Genomic DNA, 25,349 nt, shown 5'->3' with positions numbered 1-25,349 from the left:
CAAAACAGCTTCCAAGTATGCAAAAAAAAACACACAAAAGACTGGAGAAATGGTCACCTTCCAGATTTACTATGCTCCTAGTACTTTGGCATCAAGCCTTCCAGGAAATGATTTCCCATAAGGATGGTACAGATTAAATGCATTTCACTACACCAATTAATCAGCTACTCAATCAATTGTACAATAATTGTTCAGCGAGTCACAATGATTTATGGTGCATAAACATAAACTAATATACGCTTAAACAGTGTCGAATTAAAGCTACAAAACTACATAATATTTATCAACATCAATACAAAAACATTCCTAATACACTTCTTGAAATTATACAAATAAACCTTATCTTATACACGTAAATCTAACTTCATATTAAGACCATTAGGCTATAAGGTTCCAAAATTAATAATATACCTACTTTCCATTCTCAACAGAATGCTTCCATATTCTACACACTGTACTGCATAAGGTTTATTTAATACAGTAAAAAAATAACCTACTGGTATTCACATTATGTACGGCATGAAAATGTTGGGCAACAATTCTTTTGGTTTGACCTATGTACCATTAACAGGCTGACAATCACATCCAATGGCATAAACAACCCTGCTACTACTGCAGTTGTAGGATCCTAAGGCTTTAAACTTTGTGTGTTTTTTTTAAAGATTGTTTTGCAATATATACTGCATTACCTGCTGATGGATACCTCTCTTGAGAATTTTGGATATGGGTGACCAGATGGATATAGGACAGAAATTGGATGGATCAAAAGAGTTGCCTCCCTTGTGGATGGGGGGGTATGTGAGATAGTATGGGGGTAAGATTGTCAGCTGAAGTAGAGCAGGGTTTTAGTTTTTGTAGCAGTTTCCTAATGGTGTCCAGTGGGTATGGGCTGAAATGAGAATGGGGTTTGTATAACATTTTGTTGAGTTGGGGGGATTTAGTAATGACAGGGTTAGAAGTAGTTGATGGCCTGGGGTCGGTGTCTGAATAGATTGAAGGGTGGGCGGTGTAGCATTAGGGCTGTTAGTTAGTAGGTCTGAAACTGATTTTATGAAGTTCTTGTTTTCGGCTATTTGTGATGAAAAAATTATCTGTTGATAGGGTATGCTCTCCATTTCTTCCAGGGTTAAGTAGAGATGATATGGCGTGCCAAAATTTACTGGGGTTGATTTTATGCTGGAATTGAAGCTGGGAATAAGATGACTTTTTATCTCCGATTAGTTTTGTCACTTTGTTACGTAGTGTTTTGAAATTAACATGATTCTGTTCATTTTTGTTTTGTTTCCAGGTTGACCAGGCTAGGTCCCTTTGCTTCATCAGGTGTTTACATTCCTTAGAGAGCCATGGTGCTGAGTTCTTTTTGATTCTTTTCATACAAATGGGAGCTAGTGTACTATTTACCAACGTTACCTACAATTAAAGATCCACCGTTGGGTACATAAGCAGTTATGCCAGGACCAAAAACTGCATAGTTAGTACTATTGAAACAAACATAAGATCCACTTCTGTGCCATGAGCAAGATCAGCACAATTATTAAAACTTGACACATTTCTTCCTAACTGTAACCCAGTGAGTGTGCACTTCAGTCAGTGAGATGGGAATGACGAGATGGAACGAGTCTACAAAGCAAAGAGGAGAAGGTGAATGGTCTGCCTTTCTCTAGACAGTGCATAAAACTATGTCTTAGAGATAGGCTTTCTGCCCTGGATGCATCATAGACAGAGGCCTCTTGAAGGACTTCCACAAATAGGTTACTCATAAGGGAGAAACACAGAAAGCATAGTTAGCACTATCACTCCAAAACAGGATCAAGGGAGAACCTACTTGGACTGTGAACCCTCTAAAAGGGGCGAGTAGGAAGCTGGAATGTCTTTTTATAACAATCACATCTGAGATCATCTTAATTTATGCGAGCTTTGTGACAGTCTTGAAAGACTGTCAGGGAATGAGTCTGAAACAAGGTTTTCTTCCTGATGTCAGAACTCCCAGATGACAGTAGTCTAGAAAGCAACAGCAGAAGGCAAAAAATATGCAGAATAGCAAATGAAAAGTACAGTTACTAGTTGCCATCTCGACTCTTGACACTCAGATCTTTTAGGTGTGGAACAACGATTTTCAAAAGTGCATCAGTGGGAGCTAATGTGGTGGTAAACCTTTGAGAAACCGCTCAAGGCAGGCAAAGGCTAGTTCACAAAACACCTAAGGGTAGAATTTGACAGGAAACTAAAGGTTGGAGTAATACCACAAAGTACAGCAAAGTAGCACAAAACCAGACAGCCAGGCACTGTGTAAGGAAACTTGGCCACGGTGGTCAAAAGCTTAAGTTGCTGGAGCCTCGGGTAAATTAGATTATTCATCAGCAGTTAGGAGAGTTGTAGTCTGAACTAATGACCAGTAGTTTCACATAAGATCAGCAACAATGGAAGTACTAAACTGTGGACCAACAGCAGAAGAGTACAGGTATAACCAAGGACTGGTGAAGTTTGCAAAGTACATGTGGTAGGAAGAGAATTGTTAACGGGCATAAACAGCAAGACTACCAAATACTAACTGAATTGTCAGAAAAATGTCCATGCAGTGAACTGGTAAATCCTCTAATAAAGGAGTCAGGAAGAATACTTTTTTTTTTTTGAGCAGCACAAGAGTCTGACACTCTCCAATACTATCAGTGATAAGGTTCTCCCTATGACTCTACTTTTTAGTCTTTCTCCAACATTTATCTATCCGTACCTATGCAGTTAGATGCCCCTCTTAAGATGCTGCTTCTCAGCACTTTCATAAAAAGAATCAGACTTCAAATCAAGCCAAACAGAGTAGATGACTACTTTCGCCATGAAAAATAACATGGAATACCAAGCAGCTTTTAAGATGGATATCTCAAGCGGCTATTAGAATGAAAATAATGCACCATGAGTAGCTACCAAAACAAGTACTAAATTTCTTATAAAAACACAAGTGCCTGGCTCAATGTCACACAGAGATGGAGCCTTACTGCAATCCAAGTGACCAGGGTTCAATTACCATCCCTGTCATTGAAGAAGCCAGGCAGGGATGAGGACAAATTAAACTCATGGCCTGCTCACCTCTGGTATGGGGGGGGATAAGGGAGGGATTAATTCACTCAAGAAACAAAAGGCATCAGCTGCGATTTCCTTGCTGGAGGTAAGATAAATCACAGCTTGTGCTTCCAGGGGAGAGGTGGACCCACATGTGGGGAGCACCCCTTGTGAAAATGAAATCCACCTCTACAATCAGCCCTTGCATACTTTCCCTTGCTGCTTTGCCAATTGAGTGCAGGGAGCTAGGACAGAAGAAAAAAAAAAGCCAAACAACCCCTGTAGCCTGCCCAAATGCTCTCTCCCAATCAACTCTTACTCCAGTAATGGGAAACAAAGAATCCTACTGGTCAGGAGGGGGGCAGTCAATAAGCAAAAGGGGGCAAGAGAGAGACTGTAAAAATAAAAAAAAAACTGACATGAAGGGAGTTTGTCAAGTTCTGACTTCCACACTGTCAACTGTAAACGAAGGGCAAAGAATAATCGAATGAATGCTTGAAATGAAAAAATGCAATTTAATTGACAAAAAATCTCCTAACCTAAAATTTGGTGTACCGGTCACAAATTATTACTGCAGGAAAGAAATGAAGGGAAATGGAGTCTAACTTTTATAAAGCTGCTCCAATGAAAAATAGTTGTGTAAGAACTTGCCATAACCTCAGATGCCCTTCTCTTCAATGTTGCAGTATTTATAACAGTAGGGAGGTTGGTGCCTGCAGTGCCGACATCTGGCCAGTACACCAAAGTCTTGTTGTAGGAGGGTACATGTGACGTCCTGCTCCAGGGCCATAAACCGACAAACCTGCTCTCACGGGGGACTAGGACTTTGCTGCTGTCTCACAGGGGGAATGGTAGGATGTTTGAATTAAGTGGAATGCTGCAGGAAGGGAATTAAGTTCGGGCTGTGTGTGCGTGTGTAATCCCCCCAGTGACTAGAACAACTCAGGAAATATACCTGGTGGTGGCTAGGCTCAAACCCTTTACCTTGGGAGTAGGTAGCAAGAGCTTGAATTACCTACCCACCACCACTTGTGAAATTTTTGTTTCACATTTCTGTTCTGTTCCTCATAAAATCTGTGGTTTTCTGGAAAATAATGACAGACATTTGAATTTCAGACTTCATATTCTTCAGAAAGTACATGGTAACATAAAACCTTTTTGTTCATAGGTTCATACTAGGCTATCTGCCCTAGGCATTTATAAGCCTAGCCAGAGTGTGTTTGGCTTTCGCCACCCATTTTAAATTAATTCTGCTATGCCTTTTTTTGAGGTTAGTATACTGTGCCTCTGTCTAACAGTGACACAGAAGTGATAGCCGAGGTAAACCTACGATCTCCCATCCACTCAAGATTCCTCTTGAAGAGAGTCAATGTGGGACTCTGCCTAACCTGGACTGGGATTTTATTCCAGAGTGAAGGGAGCCTCTGGGTTATGAATCTGTCCCTCCAGCATGTCCTATTTATTTCAGTGCTGAGGTTCAAGTCTCTCGAGCGCGTAGCTCGATGGGATTTGGATTTTCTGAGGTGCAGCATGTCCATTAATTCTGGGTTGGACATGGCTTTATACGTCAGGCACAGATCGCCTCTGAGCAGGCGGTATGCCACTGAGTAGAGCTGGAGTTTCTTTAACCGGGCAGCATATGGCATCTGTTTGAGCCCTTGATCCTCTTGGTGAGGTACTTTTGGGGTCTTTCCAGTTGCTGCAGGTGTCTGGTAAGGTACATCCCAAAAGGGGCATTGTACTCAATTATGGGCCTGATGAGGGATGAGTAAAGAGGCCCGATGACCTCCCCGATCTAGATGTGAATCCCTTCATGATTAGGTGGGCTATATAAAATGTTTTTCTAACCACTTTGGCCACGTGGTTGTCAAATGAGAGATTGCTATCAACTTGGGTCCCCAGGTCCCTAATTACTTCTTCTGTACTTAATGGATTACCACCTATGTGGTAATTTGTGGGCACTGTTTTTGCCAAAGGGATGACTATACACTTTTTGGCGTTTAGCTTGAGGCCATGGCTCTGGCACCAGTTGTCTGCTTCTATGAGGCCCTTTTGGAGGATGCTTGTGTGAGCTGGAGAGTTGATTATGGCGCCCAGTTTGCAGTCATCTGTGAACTTGGTCAGCCACAGTCCTTCCATGTTGGCCTGTACCACCGAGAAATATATACAGAACAAGAGAGGTCCCAGGACTGAGCCTTGTGGGACGCCACTTGTAACTGGTTTGGAGTCTGACATGGCTCCAGCAATTCTAACCATGTGGGTTCTGTCCTTGAGCCTGTTTGCAACCCATCTAGTGACATAGGGGTTTATATTTAAGCTGGTGAGCTTATCTATAATGCCCGAGTGGGGTATTGTTTCGAAGGCTTTGCGAAGTCCAGGTAGGCTGTGTGGACCACCTTCCCTCGTCAATGGCCTTGGTGACTGTTTCAAAGAAATCGACCAGGTTTAAGAGGCAGGATCTGCCCTTAAAGCCAAACTGGGTAGGATCCAGTGTCTGTAGGTCCCCAATATCTTTATTTATGAGGTCCATGATGATCCTTTCCATAGCTTTGCAGACCAAGCTAGTCAGGCTTATGGGGCAATAGTTTCCAGGATCCGTTGAGGCACCACCTTTGTGGAGAGGGACCACTGTTGCTGTACGCCACTCTTTGGGTACATATCATGTAGTAAGACTAAGATTGAACAGTAGTTTTATGTTTGGGTTTAGCTCTTCTTGGAGTTCATGTAGGACGCAGCCCGGGACACCATCTGGTCCCATTGATGCTGTGTTTTTTGCTTTGCAGCCCTCTGCTAGCAATTTTCTGTTTATAAGATCAATATTTGAAATCTGTCCCTATTTTTGGGGCTGTACTCCCCCACTGTTGGCTTTGTCCAGGTTTTTTTATGCTAACAGGTTGAGAGCTACGGTGAGAACTGAATTCACTAAATACATTTGAGAGCTGTATACCCCCATTATTGCCTTTGTCTAGGTGTTTTATGCTAAGAAGTTGAGAGCTGTGGTGAGAACTGAATTCACTAAATAACCACTTAAGTTTCAGTCTACCAGTCTTTCAAGAAACAGCTGATTTGGCATAGTGGTATGTTGGTCTGACTGTAGTGCACAGAGTCCTGGGTTCAAGTCTTGGCAGTGAAACACATGGTGGTAACACAACATTTTATTTTAGCAACTTTCCAAAATTATACAAGCAATGTTTAAAATGTGTCCCTAGTTTTTGGGCGTTTGTCTCCCTCCCAATAAATTTTGGCCTCCCAATAAATTTTGGCTTTTTCCATATTTCTTATGCTTCAAAATTGAGAGATACAGTTGAGTATCAAGTGGATTTTACAAGGAGGTGACAGCTTGAAGAGAAGTGTATCTGCTTGATTGTTAATAACACAACAGGCAGTATACTTGCTTATGATGCAGAAGGCTGTGGGTTCTACTCCCACAGTATATAGATGCATTGCTGATGCTGTACTGTGTTGTACTTTTAAAGGGGGTGGATGCTACAGTCCTGAAAATGTCCTCTTTGGCCGAGATACCTAGTAACGATTAACCTGTTATAAGTTTGCCATCCATTCCCTATTGCATTACTAGCTTATCATTTTTTTAATGCAACATAGGCAATTTATTCCTCAAGGGCAACTGGCACTTTATTTGTAGATGAAACAATAAAATATAAAGTTGTATGCTACTAGAAACCTATTCATTAGTTACAGATCTCTTTAATGTGGAATTATTTCGATGAATTTTACTTCTGCAGAGATTGTGGAATTATTTCGATGACTTTTACTTCTGCAGAGATTGTGCGTATTTACTGATACCGGTGGATTGTAGAAGTTTGAGTAGACGTTTATGACAGAAATGCTCTGAATTGGGCAGTTTTGTCATTATTGGTGCATGCATTCTGTTTCATTGTTTACTTGAAAAATCTTTAAAACGCCTTCTAACAACTGTACTGTATTATACAAGGAATACAATTTAATACAATTAGGAAGGTGTATCAAAGAACACATGTACGTTTCCTGTGCAAGGGGCCTATGATTTGAAAACAGCCCAAAGTTAATCTTTATCTGCCACTGGCCAGATTTATTTTCTTTGAATGTGGGTTTCAATGCTATTTCAATGAATGTAAGTTTTAAGGACAGAGAAGCTTTAATGCCAAGTCTATTTTCATTGTGAGACTGGATTGCTTTGTTTAGCAGATGTCTATTAGTGTTTGTGCTGTAAAATGTAAAATAAAACTTTTAAATGAAATCCAAATCATCGCAGAAGTAAAGCAGTATGCACATCACAGTGTTTATGGTAAAAGAGGTGAAATAGCCAAGTAATGGGACATTGGAATAGCTGCAGGGGAAGGCCCTATTCAACCATGATTTTGTGAGGTGGGAAGGGTGGCAAACTGAGACAGCCCTGGCTGAACTATACCTCTCAACTGTCCAGATTTTTGCAGAATGAATTTGTTTTCTTATTATTTTTGGTTTGCTCCTCATAACATTTGTAGTTTTCTGACAAATCATTTAGGAATGAAGTCACTAAATAATATCAGACATTGAGTTTCAGACTTCAAACCCTTCAGAAAAATGCATGCAAGAACAGTTATTCTGTCAACTAAGTTTATACAAGAGCAATTTTTTAGGACTGTTTGTATGCTCCCCAATATATCTGGTCATGTCCAAATTTCCTGCATTAAGAGGTACGTGCAAATAAATCGCTTTATAGAATTAGGTATATCCAAACCTCTCAACTGTCCCCAGTATTGGCTCAAAATGCTGCTCTCCCCCTAATAATCCCTCAGCAAAATGGCAAATTTGGAAGAAAATAGAGGATTTACAATTAATACATAATTGTAATGATCAGAGTTAGAGATTAGTTTTAATTTCAGAAATGCATGCAGATTCTCTTATTTTGTCAGCTGCTCAAGTTAACAGTACTAATATTAAAAATGTGTCTCTTTTTTGACAGGTTCCCAGCTGTACTGTGTGGCTATTTTATATTTTTGCATCACATTTTGTGCACTTTTTAATAAAATTGTATTTTTTTGGCAAATTGGTGGCAAATCATTAAGACTGAAGTTAGAAAATAATGACAGACATCTGAGTTTCAGATTTCATACCCTTCGGAAAATTCATACTAATGCAAGACCTACTATTCTATTATCTTTCTAAGTTTATAAGAGCAATATTTAAAAATTGCCCTAATTCTTGGGCCTTTGTCCCACTTCTATTCATGGCTTTGTCCAGATTTCTTGCTCTGAGGTTGAGAGGTATGACAAATGTGTCAGGGCCATCACAGTCAGCTAGAGACATTTCAAATTGTGATATACTTGTTACACCCCACTCCCCCCGTAGTGACTCTGGATGTGTCCAAGCAAGGCAAGGAGCAGTTATGCAGTGTTAAGTGGGCAGAGTATCCACCCAAGGTATACACAAGTACTACAGTGACTTTTCATCTGTCCTTGATTTTGCAGAATGTTCTGGTTTTCTGTCATATTTTTATACTGTTGATTTATGCTTCTTATTCAGAAAATGCATGTTGTTGCAGTGCCTGTTGCTCTGTGTTTAAGTAGCAATGCTTTAATGACCATCAGGTAAGCTTGGCTGAGACTGTAAGATGCAAGTAAGCTTTAATAAGCATACTGTTAAAGAATTACCAACATTGAAAGTCTTTTTGATGTTGCCATGCAGAGAATATTTACATAACTAGATAGTGTACAAGTCTTGGGTATTGAAATGTATGACAGTATTTGTAATAAAGGACAAGATTACAGTATTTTCAGAAGCTCATGACATTTGCTGGAGACTTGCAGTCACCTTTGCAGGCTTTACCTGTAAACTAAACAAAATGCCAGTCTATCATGTGTGGTCCATAACCTGTGCAGTAATCCTTTAAGCAATTTATCTTGAGCCCGTTTCTTGTTTGTTGTTCATTTTTTACTTTGATCATGTTTTCCCCATGAAATAAGTAGATAGTTCTTGTCAGGCAGCAGGTCTTTTTTGGTTAAGAAACATTTGTACAAGTGGGGGTATCACAGAGATTGCTACTTTCAGGATGTTACTTGGTACTTTTATAATGCTGAATATAAATTATAATTAGAACTGCAGTGCAAGAAGTGGTTAGAATAGAGTGCTGCTTGTTTTTTTTAAACTTTGACTGGAAATCCAGTAATATACTTAAAAAGTAATTTATTTTTTCCTGCCTCACAACCTTTTTGTTTCCATCTAGATATTAAGTAAGCTGTCATGTAGCCAATGCACTTAAATATTTTTTTTCTTCTACACTTCATTGTCTTGATTGGACTCTCATAATGACGGTTTGGCACCCAGGGCAGCTTATTTAAAGTCCCAGTTTTTGCAGTGTTCAGCATAGCTCCACCCCTTTCTAGTTGGCCACACCCCTTCCCATTGGTCCCACCCCATTCAGCTGTCTCCTGCAGCCCCCCTTTGATGTGAAGCCACCAGCCGCCACTGGTACTCCTGGAGGTTTAAAGAGGGTCAAAGTTGTCAGACCCTAGAGACTCACATGCAGACTAGATTAAGGGTACTTGGTAGGCTGTGATTAGTGGAGAAGTTAAAAAGAAGGCAGGATGACAATGTGCCCACAGGCAAGTAAGATATAATAGGTAGGTGAGCTACAGGGGGTAGAAAGGGAGGGACTGAATACTGCAACATGGAAGAGAAGGACATCAAAGGTTATGGTAAGTTCTTACACATCTATTCTATGTCCTTCTATTCTCATGTTGCGGTATTCATAACAGTAGGGAGAGTGCCAAAGCTTTTAGGTATGAACCTGGGTGGAGGACTGGGGGCCTTGGTCAATGAAACCCTGAAGAATAGACCTGGTGAACCCAGCTCTAGCCCTGGAGTCTAGGTCCAGTTTGCAATGTTTGGTAAAGGTGCGCACTGAGGCCCAAGTGGCAGCTTCGGGAATTGAGACAGTCAACCTCCTTGAACAATGCAGCTGAGGAAACAGCTGCCCTAGTAGAGTGTGATTTGATGTGCCCCTGTAAGGTTTTGCCATAAGTGGAATAACATATTCCAATGGATTTTGAGATCCATGAAGAAATGGTTTGTTTGGTGCCTACCTTCCCTAGAGCCCTAGGATGGAAGGAGATGAAAAGCTGATCAGATTTTCTAATAGGTTTTGTTTTGTCTAAGTAATCTCAGTTGTCTGTGAGAGTGCAGGGACCTCTCTGAGCATTTTGGGGGTTAGGGTAAAAAACAAGAAGGTTAATGGTTTGGTTTAATGAAAGTTCATTAACCACTTTAGGCATGAAAGAAAGATTAGTACTGAGGGCAATTCTATACTTGTGGAAAATGAGGTAAGGAGGGATAGCCATAAGAGCTTGCATCTCTGATACCCTCCTGGCGGAGGTAAGGGCCACTAGTAGGACAGTTTTAATGGTGCACAGTTTTAGGGTTACTGAATTTGCTGGTTCAAAAGGTGACAGTGCAAGTTTTTCTAGGACAAAATTCAGGTCACAAGGTGGAGGGACAGGCTTCCTGGGGGGTCTGATATGAAGAACTCCTTTCAAGAACAGCTTAATCTCTAATCTAGAAACCAGTGGTGGTAACATGAGCAGACAGGCAGAGATGGCAGATAATGGACTTTAATTGATAAGTTATTCCCAATTGAAGGACCTTACACAAATACGAAAGGACCAAAGGAACAGGAATAGTCATAGGGTCCTGACTTTTCTTCTGACACCACCTGGAGAACCTTTTCCATTCAGAAATGTAATTTCGCCTGGTGCTAGGTTTCCTGGCCTACTGCAGGACAATGAGTATGTCCTCCGAGTATAGGTGACTGAAGGGGATTAGAACTCTATCACCCATAAGGCCAGTTTTAGGTTGATGACTTGAGGATGTAGCAGGGATCCCCTGTTCTGTGTGAGCAAGTCTGTTCGGCGGGGTAACCTGTGGTGATTGCCCTTGGCTAGTAGATAGAGAAGGGGAAACCAATGTTGTCTGGATTTTAAGGACAACTTTCTGAATCAGTGTGAAGGGTGGAAAAGCATGGAGATACATTCCCCAACAAAGAAAGGAGAAGGCGGCCACTTTCCAGGCTTGTGGATGTGGGACCCTTATGCAAAATTTGGGCATCTGTTTGTTCTGGGAGGAGGCAAGTTGTGGAATACCCACCTGTGTATAAGATCTAGGAATACCTCTCTGAAGCATCCAATCATGAGAGGGAGCTGAAGCTCTGCTTAGAAAGTCTGCCATAGCCTTCTCTGTAGAGGGAATTGATGTTGAGAGTTGATGCTAGATTCCAGATTTGGATGGCTAAGCTGCAAAGGGGATAGGATCTTGCCCCCCCCCCCATTTATGTACCACATGACAGTCATTGTACGTGATCATTTTGAGAGTTCCCGGAAGTAGGGCTGTTTTGAAAGTTTGTAGGGCTAGATGGAGTGCCCTCATTTCCTCGATATTGATGTGGTCCCCTTAGTCTTAAGTGTGGACCATTTTTCCCTGCACAGTAATCTGCTTTTGGTTATGCTGTAGAAGTGTACCCCAACCCAAGTCCAATGCATCTGTGGTGAGTTCTAGCAGGTGGGCAGGTACCTGTAATAGAATTCCCTGATTGTGATGGATGGCAGAGAACCACCACTGGAGTTCCCTCTTCAGACACTGGAGTATGGGGAGAGGAGTGTCCAGGGGATGGGAATGTTGACTCCATAACTTCTTCAAGGTCCACTGGATCTTTCTCATGTGGAGTCTTGCTAGGGGCAACATTGGTATTGGGGATGCCATGTGTCCTAGCATCCTTAGGAATTCTTGTGCTGGCAATAAAGTGAGATTGGTGAGTTTGTTGAAGTATATGCCAAGATCCAGGATTCTTTGTTGTGGAATAAAGGCTTTCATTTGGTCTGTTCCGATTCTGCATCCTAAGAAAACCATGTCTTGCATGGGTTGCAGATGAGACTTTTCGTTGTTTATAGTGAACCCTAGGTGGGTCAGGGTGGAGATCACCAGTCTTAGGTGCTCTAGGAGGACTTGGCTGTCTTGATGAAGGACAATCAGGTCATCTATGTATGGGTGTATTTGTATACCCTGTGTTCTGCAGTGAGCAATGAAAGGTGCTAGACATTTTCTGAACACTCGAGGGGATGTGGAGAGTCCAAAGGGCAACAGAGAATTGGAAATGCCAAGAACCTACTGCAAAGCAGAGGAATTTCCTGTAATCTGGGTGCATAGGTATGTGGAAGGTAGGCATCCTTCAAATTCAGGGCTACCATGAAGGCCTGAGTGGGAATGAGTGGTAGAAGCAAAGGTAAGGTGATCATTTTGAAGCTGGGTGCCTTAAGAAACAGATTTAAGAAAGATAAATCCAGAATTGGTCTCCATGGACCATCCTTACTTGGTACCAAAAACATTCTTGAATAAAATCCTTTGTTTCTTTGCGTGGGTGCTATTTGTTCTATGGTGCCCTGGGCCAGTAGTTGCTGAATGATAGTGGGGAAGAAGTGGACTTGGTTTGCTGGAGGTTAAGGAATTCCCTGGAAGGGTGGTAACATCCACCAAGTCATAAAGTAACCCCTCTGAATGACGGAGAGTACCCATTTTCCTTTTGTGATATTCCTCCAGGAGAGTAGGGAGTAGATGACGCAAAGGGACAATGGGGTGTTTTTTGTAATGGTAAGTCACAGAGAAGCTGGTCAGGCTTGATCAGACTGGCTCTGAAAGGGGGTAGTGGAAGAAGTGGAGGGAAACCTGAGGTTAGAGGTTTTCCTCGGTTGCCTGCGTCCCTTTGCCTGAGGAGCTGTGTGGGAGGACTGCTTCCTGACAAAAGAAGTTTCTTTGTGGACAGTTTCTGTGGTATCTGGGTATGGGATATACTAGCAAGTGTTTTAGGTTCTGCAGTTGTTTTCCCTTCTCTTGAAGGTACATAAGAAGTTCATCTGAGGCCTGGCCAAATAGGGCTTTATTGTCCAGAGGGCATCAAGAATTTTTGTTTGTACATCTAAGGGCAGTGGCTGAAGTCTCAGCCAGGAGTATTGCCTTAGAACTGAGCTAGATGCAGCAGATTTGGATGACACTTCCACAGCATCTTAGCTACACTTGGAGTGCCTAGTAACTTGGAATGCTGTTGAGAGTAGGTTGTTAAGATGAATTTTAATATTGGATTCAGGGGCCTCCAAAAGTAGGGTAGAAGCCTTGGCAATTTTGTCCAAGACATACCTAGCCATGTGGGTTTGGTAGTTTAAGGCTCCAATAGCAAGAGTAGAGGAGGTATACACCTTTTTCCCCAGTCTATCCATGAACATGCTGTCTTTATCAGTAGGATAGGGGGCAGCAGAAGGTAATTGTCTGGATGTCTTATCTGCAGAGACATCAACAGCAGCAGGGGCTGCTGGTGGGTTTCTAAAAAGGAACAGTGTGTCCTGTGGGGCCTTATAAAAATGGTCAGGACGTTTAGAGACTGGGGGTTGTGAGTCTGGTGCCTGAGAGGCAGCCAAGAAGGCATCCTGGAAGGCAGAGAGCAAAGGGAGGACAGCTGAAGGGGATGGCTGCTCCATTTCAAGCAAGTCAAAATATCTTTTCTTAGTATCTGAGACTTCTAAGGCCAGACATTTAAAATGTTCCCTCGTGAGGGAGATGGTATCACCAAAGGTGAATTCTTCCCCAGGAGACTCTGGGGTGATGGGATCCTCTTCCTCTGGGGGTAAAAGTCCTTGGGTGAATAAATTTCAGAGTCACTCTGATACAAGCAAGTAAGGCCCTGTAGGAAAAACAGTTAGTTATTGTTGTGTCTGTAGGGCCTGGAATGCCTTAAACAGGCTTTGAGAAAAAAACTTCCCATCCTAGGACACGTACTGTTTGTGTGTTTTACTTTTTGATTTTTCTTCATTGGGGTAGACGGTAGAAAAATAGAGGGAGCTGACGTGTGGGGGAACAAGAGCAGGCCCCTCCAACTGAATTAGTCATGGTTCCCCCCTCCACTATCAGGATCCGATGGCTGGTTAGCCTCAGTGGACGTAATCAAGGTTTCCGCCAGTCCAGCTTCCATCATGGTTCCTAGGCCTAGTAAGGAAATGGAGGTCTGAAGAGATCCCGGCCTTTCCTCCATCTCAAGAATTTCCCCTGACACCTGAGGTGCAGCATGGGAATCAGGCCTGGTTTTCTTAGCCTTCTTCCATGGCGGCTCATCAGATGGCCTGCTCCTTCCCTCCATACCGAACGTGAGATGTTGGAGCCTCTCATTTTCCAAGTAAAGTTTAAGTGCGGCCAGAAGGCTGCGAAGAGTTTTTGGAACAAAAGATTTGCAAATGGGGCAGGACATATGGTTGTGGGCCTCACCTAATCAGAATACGCACTTATTGTGCAAGGAATTTGTCTCCCACAAACACACTTACCCTTTCTAGTGGACATGTACATATCAGTAATAACAAAATAGACAATGAAAACCCCACAGGGTGCTTATCTGTAGCAGTAGTTTGTAGTAGTCGTCTGAATTAGCGATCTGCTTCCCAAACTGATGAACTGGACTCAGACATTCACTGCGGCAGAAAAATTCTGAATAGGCTACATGCAGATGTCAGTTTTATACCCTACGTCAGTTTATGGCCCTGGCTCAGGACATCATACGTACACTCCTACAACAGGACTTTGGTATACTGGCTGGATGTTGGCACTGCAGGCAGCAACCTTCCTACTGTTATGAATACTGCAACATGAGAAAAGAAGGACATCCAATACCAGACATGGCATAATTCTGTGTGAAGACTTCTTGTGCCTCATGAAGACATGCCACTTGCTCTTTTAAATTCCCCCATGCAGTGCTTGCTCCAAGCATAAACTTGGAGTAAATGCATTACTTCAGAATTACTGATGACAGAGAAGGGCACTTGCTCAGCATTACACAGTCCTGGACAGGACAATGCACTCTACACACCTTGTGTTCCCGACGGGCTCGTTTCTGCTGTTGCTCAATGAGGTCTGAGGCAGATGCTGGTGGTGAAGCAGCCCGCATACTCCGTATCACCTTAATGCTGTCTTCTGGAAGAGGCGGAAGATTTAAGGATTCTCTTTTATGCTTCTTCATCTCCTGTAGGTCCTCAAATCCTCCAAGAGTGCACTGTGGCAATAAAAAGCAAAATTGTTACCCTTAAGCCATCAGGTTATATACAAGCACCCCCCGCCCCAAAAAAAATACATCACCCAGGCAAAGTACAAAAGATTAAGAAAGCCTCATCACTCTTCCTGTCTTACCAACACAGTTTTCCAGAGGAGCAGGAGGACCTTCTTCATGGGAAAGTGAGGAGCATGACCGCTACAGAACTTGGTGACCATCCCAAAAAGCAGCACAGAAAATGGTTCACCATTGTACATCGGCGAAGCTAAAGGAAAACACATACAAGATCATAATACAAGAACAGAAATGCATTAAAATTTGAAGATGGGTAGTTTTCAGAGCTATAACAAATCATGCTACTAGAATGCTACATGCATCACATGTGAAGTATTTAATTGCATGTTCTAAGCAATACAGCAGTACAATTTCAAAACACAGCCCAAAATACATGCACTCTAGAAACCCAAATTCTAGGGCCTAGAACATTTGCAATCCTGAGACAACAAGGTAAGGGCAGTTTCAGCCATATAGGAGATAGCTGTACCACAAGCTGCTCTTTTAGTGCTCTTATTTTTTCCTGGCTAGTTATCAGTGGCCAACACATACTTTGTATGTCTTAATTATTTTGGTTAATTGCTCCTCCTCTATTCATTCTGACAGAATTCATGGGACAGTTGAACCCTACCCTATCCCAGGACTGCAAAATAACTCGGAAGAGAATGAAAAAAAGACAAGTCCAGGATAGTATCCAAAGTAGCCAAAAGGGTGTAATCCTATTGAAAAGTCCCTCTTAGTGAAGCACTTCCATTTTCTAGCATAAAACCTCTTGGTGGAAGGTTTTTTGGGATAAACAAAGAATATGAATAATTATATCAAACAGCTTGGGATTCCTATCCATCACTGGGAATTGGAGATACGATGTGGGCAATTTGAGAAAGTGGAGGCTTGGAAGCAGTATCCCTGACGGGCAGGGAATTAGACATGGGGGGGGGGCATTCCAGCAAACAGGGTTGATGAAGCATGGAAAACAAACTTGGGGCCAGAATGGGGAAAATGAGGATAACAGTTGCTTAGCAATGGGCTGTTGTCTGAACAAAATTGATCAAGGTCATCGAAGGATAGAGGTACAGGAGACAAAGGGGGCCAAAAATTGATCAAGGGCATCGAAGGACAGGGGTACAGGAGACAAAGGGGGCCAAACATGGTGCCTGTCACTTTGGAAGAATCAGGGCATAAAAGCTACAGCACTTCATGCTGGATGAGGAGGCAAAAAGATCACAGCAGAAGTGCCCCGGCAGTTGAAAATTTGAGCTGCTACATTCAGATTCAGGGATCACTCATGAGGCAAGAGCTTCCTGCTCAACTGTCCACCAAAATGTTGGATTTTCCTGAGATGTATATTGTGGTCAGAAACAAAGAGACACTGACCACTGCCAAACCCTCACAGCCTCTTGACCCAAAGATAGGATTCAAGTTCCACCTTGCTTATTCAGATACCAAACACAGACAATTTGTCCACTTGGATGGTAACACACCCTTAAGGAGTTCTTGGAAGGCTTTCAATGCTAGGACCACCCTCATCTCCAAAACACTTAAGACTGACCTCAAACTTTGATCAGGTCCCCAGTACAGTCTTCCCTTCAAAATTCTCCCCCACCCCGAAGAGAAGCATTCATAGTGACAGTGTCCTGGGGAAGGGGAAGAAAATGCAGTTCAGCAAGTAAACCTGCCATTAAGAGTAGATGTTCAAATGATGACTGCTGCAGTAGCCTTAGTTACATGGGTTATATCCTGCCAAGGATATAACAGCTGGTCAGACTCCAAAGCATCAAGGCACCCACCATGAGCACAAACTGTCTGGCAGCTCTAGCTTTGCTAAAACACCAGTTTGGTCACCAAGACCTTCAGAGCTTCTCTACGAAGAGAGAGAGAGAGAGAGGCTAAGCTCAGAAAAAACAATGCTAAGAATAAAAAATAACCACACTCTGGCATAAACTACACACTAAAAATAAAGGAGGATTGGTGGGAGGTAGCTGCTACAGTAGCAGTGATCAAATATAGGACAGTTGTGCAAAATCTTACCAGAAGCATAGGATGTCCTTCTCTTCCATGTTGCAGTATTCTTACTGTGGGATCCTCCACCTCAGGCGACCCAAAAATTGGCTATTATACAAAAGCTTAAGCCTAGGTGTTGCTAGAGCATGGGACATCACACATAGGGTCATAAACCAGGGCCCTTAAATGTGATATGCATAGACCTCAGAACTAACTGCCCAGTCAGAAAGTAGTCTAGGTAGTGCCAAATGATGTCCTCTAGACCAGTGAAATGTAATTGACTGTTCAACAGGGGAAAGGTAATGCTGGGGGGGGGGTCGGTGGGAGGAAAGGAATACTGCAACATGGAAGAGGACGACATCTATGGTTATAGTAAGATTTTACACAACTATTCTATGTCCTTCTATTCCCATGTTGCAGTATTCTTACTGTTGGGGAGTATCACAGCTTAAGGAGGAGGAAGGGTGGAGGAAGAGGTAGCAGATTCCAGAAAAATGTGCAGAATTGCCCTTGCAAATCCTGCTCTGGATCTGGAGATATGGTCCAGCTTGTAATGTTTGGTAAAGGTATGTACTGAGGACCAGGTGGCTGCCTCAAGGATGGTAGTTGTGTCCAGACCCTTGAAGAAAGTCCCAGAAGAGGCTACTGCTCTAGTAGAGTGTGCCCTGACCCCCTGAAGTAAGTGTTTCCCATGGAAGAAATAGCAGAAGCAGATTGTTTTCCTAATCCAGCAAGAGTTTGACTGTTTGGAGACTGCTTTGTCCAGAGCTCTGGGAAGGAAGGACACAAATAGTTGATTAGACTTTTAAATGGTCTTAGTTTTGTCCAAACAGAATTTTATCTCCCTGTGGACATCAAGGGAGTGCAGTAGTCTCACACTGTCAGTTTTAGGAGATGGAAAAAAGGTGGGTAAGTGGACAGACTGATTTAGGGACAGTTCATTGAACACTTTGGGCATGAAGGAGGGGTTGGTGCGCAGGGTCACCCTATCTTTGTGGAAGATGGTGTAGGGAGGGGATGCCATGAGTGCCTGTAACTCAGACTCTTCTGGCTGAGGTGAGGGCTGCCAGTAAGACTGTTTTCCTTGTGCACATCTGCAGGGATGCAGAGCTGTCTGGCTCAAAAGGAGCAAGTGTAAGTTTTCTAGGACATAATTTAGGTCCCAAGGAGGTGGGGCAGGTTTCCTTGGTGGCCTAATGTGCAAGACCCTTTTTAAAAACAGTTTAACATCCAGCCTGGAGAGCACAGGAGGGTCCAATGGTAAGCAGGCAAATTTGACAGATAGGTACACTTTCACTGGAGAGTACAAAAGGTCTTGTTTTAAGAGCTCACACACACAGGTTAAGACTAGAGGAACATCCGCATGAAAGGGGTCCCTGTGTCTTTGGAGACACCAGTTGGAGAACCTTTCCCATTCAGAAATGTAGGATCTCCTTGTGTTGGGTTTCCTGACCTCCTGCAGGATAGATGGCATATCCTCAGTGTAGAGTGTCTGAAGGAGACTAAAACAGCTGATCACCCAGAGGGTTAGGGACAGCATCACCAGGTGTGGATAGATGAGAGTTCCCTTCTGTTGTGTGAGCAGATCCATCTTGTGGGGCAACTTGTGGAGATTGCCCTTGACGAGGGATAGAAGGGGGAAATCCGTGCTGCCTGAGTCACCAACAAGAGTTTTGTCATGTCCCTCCTGATTTTCAGGAGGACTTTCTGAATGACAAGGAAGGGAGGGAAGGCATACAGAAACAGTCCCTTTCAAGAGATGGTGACTGCGTCCACTCTCCAAGCTAGTGGGGAGGGATCTTTGATACAGAAGGTTTTCAAATGTCTGTTCTGGGTGGTGGCAAATCTATTTGTGGTGTACCCCATTGGTGGACAATGACTAGGAATACTTCTCTGTGCAGCATCCCCTCATGATGCAGAGAGAACGTTCTGCTGTGGGCATCCGCATGGTGGTTGTCCTGGGATGGAATATAGACTGCCTGTAGAGATGTGCTGTTCCAAGATGCTAATTCCCAAACTTGCATTGCTAGCCTGCCAAGCAGGTCGCCCCTTGTTTGTTGATGTACCACATAACAGTGGTGTTGTCTGTAAAGATTTGTAGGGGGCCTGATTGCAAGAGAGGGAAAAATGCCTGCAGGGCTAGCCGAACTGCAGTCACCTCCCTTATGTTGATGTGTTTTTTCATGAGGGGTGGTTGCCAGAGGGCTTGCACTTTGAATCCATTCATGGTAGCTCCCCAGCCCAGATCTGGAGCAAGTGTTGAGCTGGTGTGGTAGGTTAGAGGGGCAGGCCTGGGTTCAGTTGTATCTGTTAAATCCACCACTTCAATTCCATTTTTAAGCAAGGCAGGATGGGTATTTAGAAGTCTAGAGGCTGTGTTGGGACCACACATTCTTTAGATACCATTTTAACTTTCTCACGTGCATCCTGGCTAGTGGCAGCATAGGTACTGTGGCTGTCATCAGGCCCAGTAGAAGCATGAAATTCCTGGCTGACAAGTGGTTGACCTGGAGGAGGTGGTCCCGGAAGTGGTTGATTAGAGAAATTACTTTGGCCTGTGTAGGAAAGCCTTCATCAGGTCTGTCCATATCCTGCATCCCAAGAAGGCTTTGTCCTGTGCTGGGAAGAGGGATGATTTGGTGAGGTTGACTGTGAATCCTAACCCCTGGAGTAGAGACATGGAGAACATGTTTTCTGAGGATGTCTTCCCCTTCTGCAAAGATGAGTATGTCATCCAAGTAGGGGTAGATTTGAATGCCCTTGTTTCTGCAGTAGGCAATGGCAGGAGCTAGGCACTTGGTGAAGACCCTTGATGCAGTGGATAAACCAAATAGGAAGGCGGTAAATTCAAAGTGTGAATAGGGTCCAGCAAAACGTAGGTACTTCCTGTGGTCTGGATGTATGATAATATAGAGGTAAGCCTCTTATGTCCAATGTGGCCATGAAAACCTTGGGTGGAAATAGTGGAAGCAGGCTTTGAAGGGATGGCATCCTGAATGTGGGAACTTTCAGGAAGAGATTTAAGAAAGATAAATTCAGGATTGGCCTCCAAGGGCCATCCTTTTTTTGGTACCAGGAATAACCTGGAGTAGAAACCTTTTCCTTCTTCACCTGGTGGAACAGGTTCTATGGTTCCCTGTGTAAGAAACAGGAGGGATGAGGTGAAGCTGTTTTATGGGAGGGAAGGGAATGCCCCGAGGTCTGGGTTCTTCCATCCAAGATAGAAAATATCCTTTTTCCACTACGGCTAGAACCCAATGGTCTGATGTGACTTCTTTCCAGAAGGGTAGATTGTGAGAGGTGGGATGAAAGGTTGAGGTGATCTAGGCAGTCACGCATTGCTGTTATTATTTCTGTCCTGAAAGGGCAGTCTGTAGGTGGGCTGAGAAGGGGTGGTCATGGGAGAGTATTACCTTCTTATCCCTTTCTTATGTCCGGACGTTGAAGAAGTGGTTGTGGGGTCTCTCCTGACACAGGTTCTCTTTGCATGATAATTCCTGCATTATTTTGGTATTGGGAAGACAAGCAGGTGTTTGATATCCTGTAGTTCCTTGCTCTTCTCCTGCAAGTTCTTAAACAGTTCTGCAGACCGTTTCCCAAACAGAAGGTTATGGTCTAGTGGAACATTCAGAATTTTGGATTTAAAGTCTTCAGGCAGTGGCTACAGCCTAAGCAATGAGTATCTGCAAAGCACAGATGCAGATCTAGCAGAGGCCACTGCTGTATCATAACTGCATCTAATAGAGTGCCTAGCAACTTGAGATGCCAGGGACAGTTTAGATGCTATGTCTGTCTTATTAGGAGAATCAGACAAGAAGACACAGCAAGGCTGTAGCTTGGGATACCAAATCTAGGGCATATTTTACCATATTGGTTTGGTAATTAACAGCCCTAAAAGCTAGGGTGGAAGAAGTGCATGCCTTCTTGCCCAGCCTGTCAACTACCTTGCTATCCTTGTCCGAAGGTAAGAGTGATGAGGAAGGAATAAGTCTAAACTGCTTGTCTGGGGCTACAGCTATCACTGCGGGGTCTGCCAAGGGGGTCTTCAGTAGAAATATGTGGTCATCAGGGATCTTGTAGAAGTGATCAGGTCTTCTGGGAGCAGTTGGTTGAGAGTCAAGATTTTTAGAGACTGATGCAAATGCATCTAAGTATGCAGGAATCACCAGTGGGATGGCTGATGGAGAGGGTGACTCAACCTGCAGCAGCTCAAAATACTTCTTTTTAGTTTCTGTCATCTGGGTAGTATCCCATTTAAAATACTCCATTTTTGTTATAGTCTCTCCAAATGTAATGTCCTTTGGAGAGAGAGTCTCCCTCTTTGGAATCCTCACTAGGGGGAGTAGTATTCCAAGGGGGAGGCTATTTGAAATGAGTATGTGACAGACTCAGAGGAAGGGAAAAAGGCTTCTTCTTCCTGAAGAAAGGAAGGATAGAAGTAGCTGAGACAGGTCTTAGACTAAGTACAGGTATAGTGGGAGGAGGGGAGGCTGAAGGCCTGAGGGCCATGAAGGCCTGCATCAAAGACTGAGTGAAGGACTGCCACTCTGGTTGTCCCCCTCTGACAAAGCAAATGTTTTGTCTTCTGTTTCTTTAAGGGAGTTGCTTTAGGAGAAGTTCTGGGCCTAGCTTCAGGGGTGTGACCTAAGGTGGAGGGATTGGAGTCCTGAGTCAAAGACGGTTGTCCAATGGAGCCTGGTTCTCCCTCCACTTTAGTAGTAACAGACGTCAGAATATCCTCTGTGAACATGCCAGCTGGTACTTCGGAAGCAGCTTCCTCGAAGGAAGATGCTGAAGTTGATTGCTCTAGCAGATGTCCCTCAACCCCTATATCTGTGGTTGGTGGGCCATCCCACAATGGAGGGGCAGAGGCAGTAGGACTTGAAACTTTGACCTTTTATCTTGGTGGTTCCACCTGGGAGTCTGACATTGGATCCACTCTTAATGTTAGCTTTTTAAATCTCCGATTCTCCAAATACAAATTGAGAACAGCCAGATGACTTCAGAGCGTTTTGGGGACAAAAGACTGGCAGATTGCGCAGGAGGTGTGATCATGTTCCCGGCCTAGACAGAATACAAAATGGTCATGCGAGTCTATGCGGGATTTGATGTACACATTTGCATTTACCTTTCTTAGTGGACACTGACTAAGAAACTAAACTCAAGTAAAATAAAGATTTGCCCAACACGGTACTTAGTTTTAGACATCTTGGAGAGGAGCAAAGTGTTCGACCCAACATTTGACTGGGGCAGTAAAGTTCTGAGGTTTGTGCATGCATACGTCACATTTAAGGCCCCTGGTTTATGGCCCTACGTGTGACGTCCCATGCACTAGCAGCAACCAGGCTTAAGCTTCTGTATAGGAGCTGACGTTAGGGTCGCCTGAAGTGGAGGATCCCACAGTAAGAATACTGCAACATGACAACAGAAGGACATCTAACATTATGGTAAGTTTACTTACACAACTGTACTACTTTCATCATATTGATCACTGCTACATATGGATAGATTACTCTAGCTTACTACATTTAGGAGGTGGAAGAAGAGTCCAGGAGCCCCTGGAGAATGGTCCTAGCAAAGCCTGATCTAGACCAAGAGAAGGAATTGAGGTTATCGTGCTTTTTAAATTATGTACAGAGGAACAACCTTTTCCAAAAGGCCACAGATGAAGCCACAGCCCTGGTAGAGTGGCCACTGACCTTGCCTTGAAATAATTTTGTTGTGGTGAATATAACAAAATGGTAATAACCTCAGCTAACCATTTAGAAATACTCTCCTTGGACACATGTTGTCCCTTCTAACCTTCACAAGAAATGAGCTATTCATCCAATGATCTGAAAGATTTAGTTCTGTCGGAGTTGTCCGTGGACATCCATGGTAAGGAGCATCTTTTCTCCCTCAAGATCGGTTAGCTTGGCTTAAAGTAAATCTGGATACCTCTAAGTACAAAAGAGAGATTAGTTCTCAATGACACCCTGTCTCTGTGGAAAAGGAGACCGTGTTGACTCACCATAAAAGCTTGGAACTCACTCTTCTTGCAGAGGTCAGAGTAATCAGTATAATAGTTTTCCATAAGAACCTCAAATCAGCCAGCTTAGCTGGTTCAAATAGAACAAGTGTTACATTCTCCAACACAAAATTAAGATCTCAGGAAAAGGCCACAATTTTTCTTGAGACCTCAAATAAAACCATTTTCAAAAAGGATCCATAAGCAGACATGCTGAAATAGCCAATAAATTAACTTTGATAAGAGTAAACAAAAAAACAGAAAAGACCATAGCATAGCAACTCACATAAATACTGAAAACCAGAGAACAACTAGCCCTGAATGGGTGCTGGTCATGTTGTTGAAACCAACAAGAAAACCTTTTCCATTTGACAATATACAATTTTCTAGTAACAGGCCTTCTTGCCTACATTTGAGCCTGCTGCACATCCTCAGTGAACAGGTGCCAACAGGGAATTAAGACCCTATCATATAGGCAGTCATTTGAAGCTGATTGGGGTCGGGGTGTATCAAATACTCCTGATCTTATGTGATTAGATCTAATCTGTGAGGAAGCTTGTGGTAATTGCCCCTGGCCATTTTGAAAAGAAAGGAGAACCACTGTTACCTAGGCCAGAAAGGTAGTCAACACAATGATTATGAGGGATTCCTTTTGAATCTTCAGATGTACCTGGATATAAGCAGAAAGGGTGGAAAAGCATACCAGAACATTCTTGCCCCAGGAACAGAAAAGGCACCTATATTCCAGGCCTTCTTGCATTAAGTCCTGGAGTAGAATCTTTCCAGCCAATTGTCCAGTGGGGAGACAAATAGGTCTACTTGATGAACTCCCCACAGATGGGTCAAATCTTGGAAGATCCCCTGCTCTAGTTTGCATAACGGGAGGGTTCTACCCAGTCATGATCAACTTGTCTACCACACAATACTGCTTTGACAGAATGAAGAATACCTAGAGAGTGAGACTGTACTGTGATGCTATATCCACACCTAACATGACTAGTCTACAAAGGGGGCATGGACTGTTTCCCCCGCTTGTAGATGTAAATGACTGTCTTAGGTGTTCCATACACCATGCACTACTATTCCTCCTGAAACTACTCCCCAAGCAAAGTCAGAGGCATCTATGATTACTGGCTGCTTTGAACAGGGAGGGAGAACATGATACCAAAATGGAAGGATAATTGTCGCCGCCAAGTAATTTGTCTACTGAAAAACCCCAGCACTGGGATTTGAAAAGGTAAGGTATGCTGATGCTGGAACCCAAGCACTATCTCTTTCTCATTAGAATTACAGATGCCATGAGATCCAAAATTTCTTCTCAGTGACCAAAGTCTGAATGGAAATCCAATGAAGCAGATCTAGATACAGATATTTTTTCCCAGTGGAAGAACAGCTCTCTGAACTGAGCTGACAACCCCATTAACACGATCCTGTATGGAGTCAAAAAGGACTTTTGAATATTCTCTTGGAATCCCACAGACCTCTCACTCAAGTGAGAGATTCCAGACACTTTGAAAAATACTTGGCAAGTCATCCAGATATGGAATAAAAGAAAAGGATACTCTGTAGCATACACATTTTGAACATTCTTTGTGCAGTGGACAGTCCGAAGGGTAAGGCACAGAAATGATCCACACACAGAACCTTAAGAAACAACCAAAGCCTGGATGAAATTATAGATGCCACTCGTCCATATATCTACTTAACTGAATAAGTTCTGCTCTTCCAGGTAACCAGGAAGCGTTATGTGATGGCAAACGCTTGGTTGGATCGGTTGAAAAGTACAGTTTTGTACCTACCATAAATGTAGATGTTAGAGTGTACACCCTGCTGCAGCCATCACACTTGGGTTATCCTGTCGTCAGGCAGTCCCGCAGTCGGACGGAATTCCAAAGTCATGGTCCGGCGTCGGTTGCTGTCGCTTCTTCCCTGACATCAGTGCGCCAGGGGTATATATATTGCAACAGACGCCATATTCTTCAGTTTTTCTTGCCCCAGATGTCAGGTGCCCCCAAAAAGGTGTTCAGTAATTAGTACCAAATTGAGTAAATTTTGCAAAAACACCCAATCCCTCCAGCTATAAGCAAATACATCAGGAAGGTATTGCAGAGATTTTAGCCAGTTAGTTCAGAGGGGATGGAGGGAGGGTAACCTGGACTGCAGCAGGGTGTACAC

The 25,349-nt window shown here is 43.2% G+C and overlaps 1 protein-coding gene across 1 annotated transcript in view; it reads right to left on the bottom strand.

The window, feature by feature from the left end:
- Nucleotides 1-25,349, bottom strand: part of STRIP1 (striatin interacting protein 1) — a gene marked incomplete in the record, with an annotated part of 820,756 nt that overhangs the window by 506,466 nt on the left and 288,941 nt on the right. The window contains 2 exon segments of the mRNA XM_044076197.1: nucleotides 14,933-15,115; nucleotides 15,250-15,377. Coding sequence (XP_043932132.1) covers nucleotides 14,933-15,115; nucleotides 15,250-15,377 — 311 coding nt within the window.

Source organism: Protopterus annectens, chromosome 7.part0 (genome assembly GCF_019279795.1).
Source record: "Protopterus annectens isolate FY-2018-M chromosome 7.part0, PAN1.0, whole genome shotgun sequence".
Classification (NCBI taxonomy): domain Eukaryota; kingdom Metazoa; phylum Chordata; order Ceratodontiformes; family Protopteridae; genus Protopterus; species Protopterus annectens.
The sequence above is the reverse complement of the archived record's forward strand: the minus strand, read 5'-3'. Positions and strand labels throughout refer to the sequence as shown.